This window comes from Aquila chrysaetos, chromosome 10 (genome assembly GCF_900496995.4).
Source record: "Aquila chrysaetos chrysaetos chromosome 10, bAquChr1.4, whole genome shotgun sequence".
Lineage (NCBI taxonomy): Eukaryota > Metazoa > Chordata > Aves > Accipitriformes > Accipitridae > Aquila > Aquila chrysaetos.
In genome coordinates, this window is record NC_044013.1 from 39,915,048 (window position 1) to 39,930,800 (window position 15,753).

The window sequence follows — 15,753 nt, forward strand, 5'->3', positions numbered from 1 at the left end:
TATCCGATTTTATGATTGATGACCTGATTCTGGCAGTGTTACAAGATTGTATGTGCACATTTATAATATTACAGGTCAGGCTTTGAAAGCAGTGACAAAATCATCTTATGTAGCCTGGTTCTAGACATCAGCTCTGACCTATAATCAGGCTCATTAGTTTAATTACAGAATGTAGCAGTTCACAGATGTGGAGGATATTGTGTCCTATCTATGTATGTATATCATACCTGAATTGAATGGGGGGAACGAAAACACTCAGTTATCTCTACATGTAAGATACGGTAGCGGAGGAACTGGCCTGAGATTGAAATGAGAGCCTTCATTGTAAAAGGGCTTTATCTGCTTTTTTCACTTGGTTATTAATCGTAATTTTATATTTTGTCTCTGTTGAAATGGTAAATAGCTGATAATTTAGACTTAATTTTAAAAATTATTCTACTGCGGCCTTTAAATTATCCTGAAATACCTTTCTGTAGTGTCCTAAGGACACTTGCTATAATCAACTATCTTCCCCACGCAGTGCGTCTTCTACCTGCTCGCTTTTGTAGAAGACTTATGCAAAAGATTGTGGATGATCAATGAAAGATCAATGGATTATGGAGTATAAAAAGCCTTTGACAGTTGACAGGTTTCTGCTTCTGAATTGGGGGCAGCAAACTAGCTATGTTTTGACTATGTTCCTATTAACAGGTATTCTACTTCTAGCAAGTTTCTGTACAGTGTTGTGTTGTCCTGTGTTGGGTGATAGTTTGCTGTAAATATGGTGCTTTCTTTTTCTGATGATAAGCAGATTAACGTTTCCTCTAGTCCTAGGGGTAAATTTCTGGTTTTCCTACTGGATTTCCATTGAATTACATTAAATACTAGGTTTTAAGGTCAAGTGTAATTTTAAAGCCTTGAGGCTTCATATTAGGTAAGAGAGGTGAAGTGGGGTTTTTGTATGTAACAGTATTTAGCAACTTTTAGAGGATTTTGGCAGGCTGATGAGAGGATTCCCCAGATTGCTCTGGGCAGTATTTTACTTCTTTACTGCACATTCTAAATGGTTGGTAAACCAGAATAGGGAATTGGGAAGCATTAATGAATGTTCATGTGTTTTTTAACAGGGAAAGTATTTGTCTATGATCACTTCAGGTTGTGTAACCCATCATAAATCTGCAGCACTAAGACTTGGTACTCAAACAGAATATTCAGAAGAACTTGACGGTTTATCCAAAGCAAGAAGGTTTGAGGTGCAGCTATTTTCATGTATTTTCAGGATACGCTTTTCCACATTGATGAGCGAGATCATTGGTGTTAGTAGAAATCTCAGAGATCCTGGTTTGTCCCTGGAATTTCCGGGGTGCGTGGAGAATGGATTGTTTTCCTGGCTATGTGAAATGCCCCGCTCGAAAGCGTGTGGAAAACAAAAGCCACAAAACCTTAACAAAAATCAGGATGGCAACCGGGCCGGTTCCTGCCTGTCCTCCTCCAGCTTGCCGCAGGAGGCCGCCGCAGCCCTGCTCATCTCTGGTGATTTTCAGCAGGGCTCTGTCCCTCCACACTTCCCAGTAGCGAGAGCTGATGGGGAAACTGCAATGCAGAGCTGGATTAAAAGTAGGTGCTCGTTCAGTTACAGATTCTGAGTTTTGCCACGGTTCTGGGGCTAGTTAAGCCGGATTTACGGGTGGTCTAGTTCCTCGTTGTAAGATGTGGAATATAGCTATGGGAAGGAAGATGAGTGACAGCGTGCTGTGGGTAGTGAAGGTCTTACAGCTTTGCTGTCAGGTGTCTTGGTGATTTTGGGGGACAAGATGAAGCACCAGGGAACACTTGCTGTTTTGTTGTTGGACCTAAAATAGTGATGCTGCAAGTGGGGGAAAAAAAACCCTGCTGCTAATAGATGAAAGCACCTTTCTTTGACCTGAAGTACTTGAAGGTGTTGTTTCCTGATGTGTCTGAAAAAGTTTGAAGTATCCCCACTTTACAAATAAAGAAGTAAAGGCAATATTAGGTGAGGTATCTTGATTTCAAGGCCAGTGACACCAGCTACAAATACAATGGGGGAGTGCTAAGAAATTGAGATTTTCAGCAGACTTTAAGTACCACTTAATTCTAATGCAGCAATAAAGATGTTGAGGCAATTATCTCAAGGAGTGATCCAATACTTTCTCCCCTCTCAATATTGCCATGGCAAAAGTTAGCCCCAGTCAGTGATGCTTTATCAATTAGGCTTTTCTAGTCTAATGATAATAAAAGTTGAAACTGATGTCAGACACTGAGCAGAGAAACACTGAGCGGGGAAAGCTTAGCCCAGTAAAAGTATTCATGATGCTGATTAAGCTGTGCTGGCAAAGTTTGCAACCAAACTCTAACGCAAAATCAAATGTGAAAATGTGACTTGAAGCTTCAATGAGAGAGTAAGTAGGACCCAGCTAGCGTTTTATTTTTCAAAAATGAGTGAAATGCTGCTAATGAAGCACTGCTAACCCTAAAAAGCTTCCAGTTTTTGTAAGTCATAGGGATCAGCACATAGTTTACAGAAGAAATTGTGGCTTTTTTATGGTCTTATTTTTCTGCGGCTTCAAAGCTGTGTTAACCCCTAGATTTCCATGGTGATACTGAACTTAGATCAGTTTAATTTCAATTAACCACCATCCTAAAGCAAACTTAGTACAACAGAGAGCTTTGTATATGTGTAAAGCATCTTGATGTTCTCCTTGTAAATAATAATGTATTTTTATTAGCAAACTGAAAATTCTGCTGCGCAACTCGCTTTTGGGTGAAAAAAAAATTCCACTGTTAAGCAGCAGCCTCTTGATGATGTGTGAATTTATTTTGCTGATGGTTCCAACTCTGGGTACTTGTGGTCACTTTTCAGAAGTCTCGGTGATTTAAAGTTCAAGAAAATTTTTTCACCGCTTCCCATATATAACCTTGTCTAGATCTGTTAAATATGGCTTCATTTAGCGCTGGTGAGGTGGTCTGAAAACCTGATGTGTTAGCTCTTGCTGCTGGGCTTGAAGAGGAAGGAGGTTATCTAAGAAAAGAAGAAGCAGCTTAAAGTAAGCCTTCAAAGTAGGCTCCTGTTATGTTGGTTTCGTAGCCGTCTAAAGATAACACGGCAATTTCCTTCTTCATTTGAGTGTATTTAGCAGCTAGTAACTACCATGGTGCTTGCATCTTCGTTAATAGCATATTTAAATTGTACTTGGTAATACCACTAGCTTACGGGGGGGGAAAAAATGTCATTTTGTATTTTTAAAATCTGGTCTATAGAGTCCCTTAGCTAGCCGGCATCCATTTTGGTAATGTGATCAGAGGGGTGTATTTTGCTTGTGTGGAAGAAAACCATATTTACTTTATATCACGAGGTAGAAGGTTTTTTTTCTACCCACATGTAATAATAAAAAAAAAAAAAAACAAAAAAGAGTATCACAACTAATAGAAATATTACCTTGCAATGCCCCTCACTTAGTGTGTATTAAAGTCCATATATTTAACATATGGAACAGAACATTGCCTTTGCAGTTACCAATAATTACCAGTCACTAGAGAATTGCTTAAAATATTTTTAAGAATCTGCTAAAGCAGTAGAGCGTTAGGACAAGATTAAGCTCATAAAGCAAATATATTTCGGCCCATAAGATATATAACCTTTATCCCTTGATGTGAGAAAAGGACAGATAGAAAACATTATTAAAACTCTACTTTATACAGTGTTGGAACTACTGTTGCCAGCACTCACGCAGTGGTGTGCCATGCATGTGCTGTTGTGAGCTGAAACAAACACGTGCTGCGAGAATCCTCCAAATCGCCGTGTTCGGAGCTGCATGCTGTTTTAATTACAATGCTTTGAGGTGATTGCATGTAATTTTGCCCTCGCACTTTTTTTCTGGCTTAGCTGTGTACATGTGTGCTGCCCTATGCATGTATGTGCGTGCGTTCAGGGACATGTGTACGTACTAGGTCTGCGCGGAGCGTGCCTGCAGGTATTTGGGTAGAGGATCACCAAGATCGCCAGTGGAAAAAAAAAAAAAATCACGGTAAGCAGTGGGATGAAGCTAATGGAGATTTCCAGGAGAAATAGATAATGTCTTCATTTGCGATTACGATCCCATGGCGTGTTTTAAGGAGTTGGGCTAGTACTGGTGGAAGTTGGTGCTGGGGCTCGGTGCTAGTGAAGCAGCCCTGGGCTTCGGCCGCGGGGAAGAGTCGGACGACCTCTGCGTGAAGCAGGTACCGGTCATTACCGCGTGTTTATTTAATGTGGACTAATTGCCTTGGCGTTTAAAGACGGAAATAAAACGCAGACTATTAGAAAGCGACTGCTGTTACCCCCCTTTCCCCTCCATCCTCCGCCTGGGCCTTTGCCCCCGTACCAAAACGGGGTGCTCCCCCGTGGAGGTGGGGGGGTGGCACCGGTGGAGGGAGGGGGATCTGTAATTAAAGTCCTTCCGAAAATTAAAAGTGCCTTCTGCCGAACGGGGCCATTTTAGGGTTTAGAGGTTGGAGTGACCAAAACTCCTCCCTTACTACAATTTTTTTACCCGTCTAAGGTTTTTGGGCTGCGGTTTCCCCCGGGGCGCGATGCGGCAGGGTTGGCGCAGTGCCCCTCGCACACCCCCCCCCCGCCCCCCCGCGCATCCTCCGCGCAGGCGGATCACGCTTTTGCACGCCAATACAGATCGTCCACCGGCTACCGATTGCTGCTGCCCGCCACCTGGGTCCCTGGGGCCTGCTCCGCGGGGGACCGCCGCTGCCACGGCAGCCCCGGGTGGGCGAAGGGCGGCCCCCCCCCCCACCCGTGGGAGCGGTGCCTGCGCCTTTAAGAGGAAACGCATCTGTTTGTTATTCCCCCCCCCCGCGCGCTCCACGCCGGCAGCGCCAGGGCCGCTCCTATTGGCTGCCGCCTGCCCAGCTGCTGTCTGCGCGAGGCAGGCGGCGGGGAGGGCGGGGGGGGGCGATGCGTGCGTGTGTGTGTGTGTGTGTGTGCGCGCGCGCCGGGAAGGGCGGGAGCGCTCTTACCCGGCCTCGCGTTTTGATTGGTCTCGGAAAAATGGGCTGCGGCTGATCGTAGCCAACCGTTGGGGTGTTGCTATGTGCCAGCGGTCGGCGATTGGCTCCCGGCGGTGCCGCTCAGAGCCAGCAGGTTCTCCGGAGCGGTTATAAAGCGAAGGGAAGCTGGCGGGAGGGGGAGGGCGCTGCGGGGCTGCCTGCTGCGCGTCGGCCGCCGCGCTCCGTCTGCGCTGTGGGACGCGCTTGAGGCGGCCGCGCCGCGGCGAGTGAGTCCGGCGGCGGCGGTGGAGGGGGGCGAGGGCCGGGCGGCGGGGCCCTGCGGTGCGGCGGGCGGTGGCGGGGCCGGGCCGCTGCGAGGAGCTGCGCCACAGCCGCGTCCCGGTTCCCCCCCCCCCCCCCCCTTCCTCTCCCGCGGTGGGGCAGCGGGGACGGCTGGGCGGGTTTGGGGGGGGGGGGGGCGCTTCTTCAGGGCCCCCTGCCCCGGTGTGGTCTCTCAGTGAGGTGGGTTCTCCTCAGGGGAGCCGCGTCGCCTCAGGGGAGAGGGCCCGGGGGCCTGCGGCGACCCCGGGGCTGGCAGCGGGCGAGCAGGGCTGTGCGAGCGGCGGCCTTTGTCTGCGGGGCCGGGTGAGGGGCTGGAGGCCGGGAGGGCAACAGGTTCGAGGCCGGGAGAGCGTCCAAGGGGCATCGGGCAGGCGAGGCGAGAAGGGTTTGCCTTTCCCCGGACGCTTCCAGCGAGGGAGGAGATCAACAGGAGGGACCCGCGGGAGCGGGGCAGGGGCAGGGGCCGGCCGGCGGTGCCAGGAACCGTCGGCGGAGGAGGAGGTGGAGGAGGAGCAGGGGATGGATGTTCCTGACGGAGTAAATGCATGATAAAAACCTGAAAGCCCAGGTGAGATCCCCGCTACAGAGGTGTGCGTGAGGCTTAGGCTTGTGACTCCCAAGTCTTCACCCGGGTTCTGGGGGCATCTCCTGAACCGTTGCCAGCACGGCCCAGAAGGCTGGCTGCTGACCAGGGAGAAGTGCCCTGCTGCTGCTCTATTTACCAACACTGCTGCTGGAGTCCCTGGAGACCAGGCCTTTCTCAGCTGCAGGCTGTGGCTCTGTGCTACAGAAGTGACATCATGCCTGGTGTGGCAAAAGAGACATCGCAGGGCACCTGGATCGGCCTGTGGAGAGGGCATCCTCGGCCCTACGTGATGCTTGGCGTTAAAAGGCAGGCAGTTTCTGCACATGATGCATTGAAACTGCTCCCCCGCAGGGAGCAGGGGTAACTCTGCTGGTCTGTGTTGTTGCTCTAGCCTCTGGTTATGGGTGTAGCTGCTTCCTCTTCTGCGGAGCGCTGTGCTGAGGTCCAGGGTCAGAAGGTGGAATGTCAAGGGTCCTTCCTCTCGTGCTTCTCCACAGAAACTTCTGGGTTTGATCCAGAAAAGCCAGAGACGTTTGAGATGACACAAGCAGCCACGGAGTGAGCTATGGGTCCGTAGCTTCAGGTTTTAATGCTGATTTTTGAAGGCAAAAGAATTTGAAATGTTCCAGATTAAAATATGATTTTAATGGTGTAGAAAAATAAGTTGAATCCTCGCCCCCTTCCCCCACAATTTACTGGAGTTACTGTTTACCCACTTTTTATCTGGCCTCTGTCTAAGAACTAGTGTTCTTAGCTTGCAGAGAGCAGTTAAGCGAGGGGTGGGACGGTCCACCTGCCTTCCTGACACTGCCTTCCTCAGGGCCTACTATATGCTCCAGATAAGGATTTTCTGCTAATGCGTTTACAGTTACTTAAAGCTTATGCTGGGTAGCAGAGAGAGGCCTTTGCTGAGTTAGGTGGTTGTAAACAAGCAGATACTGAGAGAGCTCTACTTATAATCTGTGAGAGGATTCTGCCTGGAGAGGATGTATTTTGCAACTTCATTCTTGCAGAACACTCTCATTGATTTTGTTCAAGATCTCGTCATGTTGGGATCCATGCCTCTGTTTCTTGTAAATGTTGTTTGCTGTGTAATGGCGGTGCTTGAATAGAGAATCAAGATGTTCTCCTTTTCTCACTGGATCTCTAACTCTTGTTTCCTGCTGAAAGACCATTTAAAAGTGTTCCTTGTGCTTTGAAACTAAAGTTGCAAATGCTGTAGGGAGGGCAGAGACGTTACTTTCATGTCATAAAGATGTCAAGTGGTTCTCTCCACCCTACCCCCCCCCCCCCCCCCCCTTGGCTTTCTTTGCAGGTGTCTCTTTCATGGTGCTAGGATCGGAATAACTGGCAAAACTGTATCATTGAGCTCCCTTGTGTCCTCTGGATCCGCAGATATTGAATAAATTATTTCCTTTCTTTGCTGTTTGGTGTGGGTAGTTGAGTCAGGGTTGTATTGAGGAAGACAGCATCACTACCTGTAAATCTGCATTCCCTCAAAGGCTCCTTGACTCACGGATTGAATACCTGTTGCTGAGAGAGAATTTAATTAAGGAACTGGTCACTCTGGTGTAGGTCCTGGCTAGCAGTTTAGAAAGTGGGAGCTCCTTGATCTAGTGTGGTACTACACAAGCATTGCAAGGATTGCAGAGGAGTAAAAACCATTTATTTCTTGTTCTTGCATCACGGCCTTGCCTTTGACCATGTGTGTGGAAGCCTCTTGAAGAAATGCCAGTAAAACTAGGCTTTCGTTGGGCTTTGGTCATTAACTGTCAAACCTTTGCTTGCTTGAACTTAAGCAGAGTCTTCATTAGAGGTCAAATACGAAGTGCTAGAGCAGTGGGCTTCAAGAGGGATCACAAAGTGGAATCTGGAATGGAGAAATTGAGAGTTCAGTTCTCTTGGCTGCTTTGAAGCTGATCAATGGTGTTCAAGGCAGAATGGTGTAAGAGAGTGTATTTATCGCTTTGAAACCATAGCAAAATATACAGCTTCCTTTTTTTCCCCTCCTTGAGAGAGACCTGTAAGTTGGTCCTTCAGGATGTTCCTTCTCTTCTGTGCTTGCTAATTAGGACGTCTTGTCTTCTAGGTCTAATCACAGTAACTAAAGGCTGAGGATAGGTTTCCTTCTCCTTCCAGAAGCCAAGGCGGGTCGATAGAAGAGATGGACTATTCTGACTTAAGGATTTTTCAGTTCTTTAGAACAGATCTTTAGCTGGTGAATCAGCATGTCTGGTGGTAGCGTGATGCCGATTGAGGATCTGGATCTCTTTTTCCCAAAACAAAGACGTTTTATAGTTTGTCGTCTTTGGGGGGAAGAAAATACAGTTTTCTGGGTGGGCTGCTGCTCAGGAGTGCTGGGTCCTGGGCCTGAATCACACTCCCTGTTGCCCCTGTCGGACCCTGCTCTTCATCCTCCATGAAGTTTGGCAGTCAGTTCTCTCTCCGAGTCTGTTTTCTGTCATGTCTTATTTGCCTTTTTGTTCCTCGTTTGTCAGGGCAGGTAGTTGTCTTGCAGTATGTAAGCTGATTGTTCTTGCGTTTTGGCTTTGTGACCCTCTACTCGGTAGCCACATCTGCCAGGCCTGTCTGAGGGTGTTTTCCCACCCGCTGCGGTGGGATGTGTTGGACATCGGGAGCAGCTTCATCTCCGGAAGCGTCACTGGACTGGCCAAGCCACTTAAGGCTGCAGGAAATAACATAATTAATGAGACTTAGTTCTCCCACATCTTGTACCTGACAATCTTAAGTCACTTGACAATGCTAATTAAAGCTAATCACGCTCCTCTGTTTTTAGTAAATAGCTATTATCCCTGCTTCACTCTTGCTTTAACAAATGATAGTGCCAGGCAATGTGAGTCATTGGAAGTTATGGGAATGCAACCGTAAAAGCTGCCTTCCGGTCTCTTTGCGCAGGCTTACACGTCCAACTGGAGATCGTTTCTTTTACACCTGTTCAAGTGTTGGTATAGCATGTTAAAAGGTGTGATGTTTTGCTGACTCACAAAAATATGTAGCTTTTTGACTCCTTTTTTTACTGCTGTTGTGACTTGTACAGAACTAAACTCCCGAGGTCGAGCAAAGTCTATTAGAAGTTTCAAAAGCTGAGGATGCTTTGAATTTGCCCTTCAGAGAACTTTTTGATTGACTGAGAGGGAAGGCAGAGAGGTGTCAAAGCTGCACTCTCACTTCTCCTGTTTCACATTGGCAGTGACTTCATTGTGAGGATGAAAACGTAGCGTGGTATGACCTAGGCGTTGCATAGCTCAGCCACAGAACTCTGGAAGAGTGAGGTTTCACTGATGAAATATTGCTAAAGGATGGGTCGAGCAGTATGTTATTAAAAAGAGATTGTCCAGCATCACAAAAAAAGATGGAGTTAATTATTAACTGTGGGCAAAAAAAATCTTAACGAGAATCCCAGGAACTCCCAGCTCAAGCATGCGTCAGTAGGCACAGAACTGTAAGAGGTGAGTCAGTTCACGTACCTTGGCAGTAACATGCAGGCTAGTGAGGATATCCAGGAGGAACTAATGACAGAAACTGGCACAGTAACAGCTGACTTGACCCATCTTAAACTACATTCAGTTATAAAGTATCTGTCATGTGAAGATTCAAGCTATAAATCTTCACCTGACCTTGCCCCCTTGATGTATAGGTTGCTAAATGAAAGCTAGAAGGATGATGACTGCACTGCCACGGAAAGTATGTACCTTGTTAATATAGTAACTGTTGCATAAAAGATGTTACTGGCAGAGATCAGTCAGAATTCAATATCTTATCCTTAGCTTTACTTAGAAAACGAGACAAATGTACCAGAGAAGAAAATAAAGTCACTATTTTTCCCGTGACAGATGTGCTTCCGGGCAGTGCAAGGCTAGTTAAAAGATGCTCCTGGGAAGAACCCTCTGAGCAGATGGGTTTTGTGAGCAGATGAAAACTTACAGGATTTGACAAGGGGAGCTTGCCAATAGTAAGTCATGACCGGCAGCTATGGCAGATCCTTCTTTCAGCTACAAATGACTTTGAGGATATTGGAAGGATACTTGCAGTAGATGAACGTTCTCACCGTGTTCCCTGTCAGTACCCAGCCTTTATCAGGGAAATAGATGATCCATCCAGCAGACCAAATTAATTGAATCCTAGTCATACCTACATTTGCCAAAAATGAAGACAATAGAGCAATGTAAGGAGCACAAAAGAAATGTAATGATATAAGATGATTTGGATAGCTGGACTGTTCTACAATTAAAACAAATGAGGAAGAGAAGCTGGGAAGATAGAGAGCGTTTCCATTTTGTCCGTAATTGGTCAGCTGGATGGGAAGAGCTTTTCCTTGATGTCTTTAGTTCAGGTTGGCACTAGAATAGCAAGGCGAGGGTCTTCTTTTATTTTGTAGAATGTTGTATATACGCAATACTGGCAAAGTATGATGTCCTTGATCTATGGCTCCAAATGTGGGCATCACATTGAACCACGTAGCTTTTTTCAGCAGAAGGATGGGCATGAATTGAAGAGCCCATCTTAACAGTGCGTTTGAGCCATTGCTGTTATCTCGCTCGAGTGCATCATATCTACTTGGCCAATTCAGAAGAAGGACTGTTATCCCATTGCAGGGGAAGCTGGCATGAGTTTTTGCAAAATGTAAAGGAGGAAATGGAGTCATTTGTGTTTTAAATTAGTTCAGCTGGCAGTTTTTGTTTATTTGTGGCACAAGTGGGATTTGCTGGTAGGAGCAAAAGTAAGTACTGGCTTGTTTCAAATTTCTCTTGGCCAACCATGATGCTTTTCTGCATGTATGATTCCTCTTGTATTTGGTAAGGCACGCTGGCATCTATTGCAACTGGTTATTGAATTCAGCTGTGATGGAGTGTACCTGCAAAGCAAAGGTGGGCAGCTTGCATCTATAATGTGTGCCATGTTGCTTCTTATCAGCAGCACAGGCTCTTCTGCATTGCAAAGGTATTGCTGCCAGGCAACTCGTAGGAGAGTGGGAAGAGAATTCAGCCAGAGGTGTCAGTCATTCCTCGATAGAGACTGAATCTTGCAGTCCATGTTCGTGTGGTTTCAGAGACAGGCCCAGAAAAGGTAACAAATTTTGAAGCCAGCCCTGTGATATGATGTCCATCCTAGCTGACCTGTGCCTTTTGAGATGAAGTTGTATAGGGAAGAATTTGATTAAAATTCCAGAATGATTCCACTTCCCTGCTTGCCAGGGGTGTCTGTGGTGTGTCTGAGTGGATTGTTTTGAACAGTGTTCTGAATTGCGGGCAGAGATGAGTTAGCAGTTCTGACACCGAGTGGTCTGAGTCCAGCCTTAGATCTGTAAATGAAGTCAGAAGGTTCTCATGGTCATCTGGTCTCTGTAGTCTGCAGCCAGGAAAGAAGCATCTCTGCACCACCTTCACAGAGTTATCTTAACCTGTTCCTTCACTTTCCAGTCAGATGTGTGCTGTAGTTCAATACAAGAAAGCTTTTGCTTTGAACGCAGGAGTCCTCTGGACTTGCTTCTCACCACATGGTTGTACTTGAGAACCTGACAGTGCACTGGTGTGGATGTTACGTATTTAAAAAAATAGTAAGTGAAACTTTTAAAATCAATTTAATTTCCAGATTGACAGAAGGTAAATCAACTATGTAAAGAACAATTTTTTTTAAAGATTTTTAAAAATTACTTTGTTTTTAATGAATTATGGATTAATAGTGTATACAGTGACAAAGCTAGACAGGCTTAAAAAAATTCCAACCCAAAGTGAGTTTTAAAGATTTGCTCTTTGTTCCTTTTAAGTTTCAGCTCATTTTTATGTACCTTCCACGTCATCTTCATAGAAAGCCTCTCTGTCAGAGAGAGACCAGGAAGTTTGTTGTAGGTGTGCTGAGTCTATTTTTGATTAGAAGGGTTGCGATAGACCATAGACTGACGTATTGCCTGTTTAAAAAAAAACCCAAACAAACAAAACCCAAAAAGCAAAACACCGCAACAACAACAGAAACCCCCAAACCCACCAGTGTTTAAAATGCTATTAATATAATTGCAATGACAGTTTTGACAGGTTTTGTATTGAGAGCTATTCAGCAGAACAATAACTCTGGTGTTTTTCCTGACAGGCTGGCTATGGTATGTGGAGCACGGCAGGTGCAGCATGGTTGGCATTGTGCCTGTCCCTGATTCACTATGGCCAGATAGTCTTTAATTGCTTCTTGCTGAATCTCTTTTTGAGGCCCTCTAGTGGTTACCTGGCAATTGTCTGCAATACTGTTTGCCATCAGTATCGCCTTTTTGCATCCATCCATCCAGATCTTTTTCCCAGAATCATAAAGTGCTTCCCAGTGGTGAAGGGTGCTGTCTCCAGTGTGCAGAAGAGAGAACTAGGGCCCACAGAAATGAAGGGGCTTGCTAGGAGATACCCAGAGGAGTAAAGGGGGTTAAATGTATTTCTAGTTGAAGGCAGTCTAAGTGAGAAACCTGCTCTCCACTATTATTTGTATTGCAATTGTGTCCATGTATTTGATAAAAGTAAATGCAGAGGATTCCTGCCAGCCCTGTTGCACCATTTCTCTTGTTATTTTTCTGTCTCCAAGGTCTTGCAAGGTTTGGATGTTGACCGGAAGGAGCACAGGCGTTAGAGAAGGACACTTACAATTCATGTATCAATAATGACTTTTGTTGATTGTGCTAGTACTGCTGAGCTGCATGCAGTGTCATCAAGTGTTTGAAATTGGTGCATTTCAGAAACTTGATACTGAAGGAGTAAAGGTCCATTGTGTACATCCATATGCTATTTAAACTAATTTCTTGGCTTTCCCTTGTGTTCCGTGTTTAAATTCAGAATGGTCGTCCTTTCTTTCAGAGCCTTTCACAATGTACAACCTACTCTCCTACCTTCAGATGATCTGGCTTCATCTTTTCCAAAGCTGTTGCAGTCCTTTATGGTAGTGAGGATCTCCAGAGCTCCCCCAAACCAGGATCTTTTCTTGCGGTACTATATCATCAGAGTATGAAAGCTCCTTAGCTGTGCCAGATGTCTTGGAGGGTTCAGCACCTGAAATTCTGACAATAACTTTTATTCCATAGGGAGGACTGGCAAAACTGGGCATTAAAGCCAGACTCCAATTTCAACATATCACCTTAGAGGCTACCCTTCCTCTTTCAAACTGCAATGCATTAAGCAACGTTAAGGCAGTTTCCATGTCAGGAAAACCCTGGTAAGTAAGTGTGCTTACCTCAAGCATTTTCTTAGAATCATGCTAAGACCCTGGAGCAGCACAGGCTGCTACAATTTGTGACCTTTTAGAAACTGAACACTCTCCAAACCTGATTCCTCTTGTGCTTTCATTGCACTCAGCCTAAGTATATCTCTAGCTCTTTCTATATTAATGAGAAGAGACGCCAAAGAAGAAAGGTTGGGTTTCCAAATAGATGGATTTTTTTCAGAGCTACTGCAGGCAGCTTTCTATAGCATTTGCTGTGTTCTAATAAGCATTTAATGGACTAAAGTTCATCTTAATCAACTAATCCATAAAACAAACCCTCAGACCCAACAAACCTGTTGTTTGTCCTGCCAGAATGAACAGGAACTTCGCATCTGAGCGGCATTGCACATGGGTTTTTTGCAAAATTAGACTTGTGTGTGATATTTTTTTGTTCTCTGCCGTTGTGGCATATGGACTTGTCCAAGCAGTAGCCTTGTCTAGCAAGTGTTTGGCACAGACTTGGCATTTCTCCTTTTTTGTGTTTCCTGAATTGCTAACAGCTTCATGTGAAAAATGGCTGTTGGACAGGTGGAGGGTGAATACTGAACTAAAAAGTTGTTTGAACAGCAAAATGCGTGTCATGGTTTTTCCTTTATGGAGGTGGCATCTGCTTAAAACTTAGCAGGATTAAGCAGGGCAGCCCTAACATACACAGTGCATGCAAGCAGTACATTTCAGCTGATTCCCTCACCGATAACCACAGTAAACAGTGTTGATAAGAATTCTAGGGAAAAGCTTTCCTTTTGTCTAAACCAGTTTTCTGACTTCTTGTGAACTAATTAATATGCACAGATTTCTGTTCCATTGACTTGAGTGTGTCCATCCCAGAGATAAATTTCTCTTGAAGAAATGATAAAAATACTGGATTATGTTGCTGGTGACAGAAACTTCTCTCTCTAACAGTATTGGGCATGATGATAAAGTAATCAAAGCTTTTTTTTTTTTTTTTTTTTTGAGTGAATGGAATGACTCCAGTAATGCCCACTGTCACTGAGGCTGATGAACATTAACTCACCACTCTTAAAAAAAAAAAAAAAAACCCAAACAGAAGCACAGCCTAAAATTATCCCCATGCCTTTGTTCTACAGTGGAATGAATGCACCGTTAGCTGTTACATGTATATTAATTCAAATGTGTTTGCTACTAGGACAGAAAAAAATGGAGGAGGTTGGTTTTTGCATTGCTGAGAGCCATGGATCCTATTTAATGTGTTTCGAGATGATACTCGAGACAGAAATGGGTCCTTAGAAGCTACTAGCTGTGCTCATGGGATGTAAGGATGCATTTCCTATTGTTTTTCCCCTCCTGTCCCTTACTGTGATGAGGACAGACCTCTCGGTAGATAGCGCACAGAAGTGCTCAGACTGTCGGGCTGAATGCTGTACGAAGGTAGTGCCTTTATAAAGTATGGCTACCGTGTATGAGCTTATCTGAAGTTTTTTTCAAGGCAGTTTCTTACCTAGGTTTCCCACCAAGATCTTAGCTCACAAATCTTTATTCTCTCCCCTGCGTTAAGCAAAGAGATCAATTTGATTTGCCTTCTCAGTACAGTACTCAGAACAGGAATTGCAATTAATCTTAATCTGTGCTCTGATACCATCTCACTTGAATATATTTTTTTTGTCCACTTCTAAAAGGTCAAATTTTTTGCTGATGTTAAATGTGTTATGAGGTCAAATAAATGAATGCTCATGAAATGCTTTTGCAAAAAGCTGCATGCAGCAGATAATTTGTGTGTGCATGTGTCTTCATTTCTCTGTTAGATAAATGCAGTTGTAGTATTTCTTGGTTTACTCGTTGTTCTAGAGCATTGATGCTTAGGAGGCCTGGACAGAGGGGTCAGCAAACAACAAATTAAGGGATTGCGCTTATATTATTCTGGCTGGATATCATTTATGTCTCCATTTGGCTTTGAGGATGCCTGTGGACTGCTTTCTCCAGCTGTTGTGCTGCAGTGCTAGGCAGCTGATCAGAGAAGAAACGTTTGGCGTGACGGTATGGGAGGGAAGCAGTAAAACTGGTGGTTGGTATATTTACCTATCCGTGCTGAAGAACAGGAGAGAGAGGGCATTGCACCATTTCATTACAAATCCATGAAATTTAAGGTTTAGACACAGTCTGGTTTTTTCATTCAGAAATTGGGTAAAGCGATTGTCCGTCCGTCCTTGCGCTTTCCTCCAGACAGTCTGTCCAACGTAATCTGTTTCTTTCAGACAGGGCTTGGTGCTTTGCCGTGGAATCCAATTGCATTTGGCCCCAGAAAGAGCACACTTAAGTTTCCTGCTTCCGTGCACTTGGAGGACAAGGCACATGGCTCACAAATTCCAGGTTCTGAGATCTGTTACAGCCGAGATACAGCGTATCAGCTGCAGAATCCGGCTTGGAATGTGGGGATGATTCTGTTGTCTTGTGACTGTAAAGGTTGGCACTTGTTTAGTTCAGGAAGACTGGGATGCATTGCTTTTACTTACATCTAAACAGCAGAAAATAAGGAAGGATTCTGCTTTGTTTTGCATCTTGTTTCTGCCCTGTTGCAAACTTAGGGTTCAGTCCTCAAAGTGCTCCTCACCTTGTAGGGGAAAACAATGCTGTAT

The 15,753-nt window shown here is 45.1% G+C and overlaps 1 protein-coding gene across 3 annotated transcripts in view; it reads left to right on the forward strand.

The window, feature by feature from the left end:
• Nucleotides 1-4,199: 4,199 nt before the first annotated feature.
• YPEL2 (yippee like 2) overlaps nucleotides 4,200-15,753 on the forward strand; it is a 40,760-nt gene continuing 29,206 nt past the window's right edge. The window contains exons 1-2 of one of the 3 annotated variants that reach the window (XM_041126625.1): nucleotides 5,179-5,264; nucleotides 12,981-13,111. In XM_041126625.1, coding sequence (XP_040982559.1) covers nucleotides 13,095-13,111 — 17 coding nt within the window. In that variant the 5' untranslated portion in view covers nucleotides 5,179-5,264; nucleotides 12,981-13,094. Of the gene's footprint in view, nucleotides 4,219-5,163; nucleotides 5,265-12,980; nucleotides 13,112-15,753 lie in introns of those variants that run through there. The other 2 variants (XM_030027915.2, XM_030027916.1) reach the window with 2 other exon arrangements.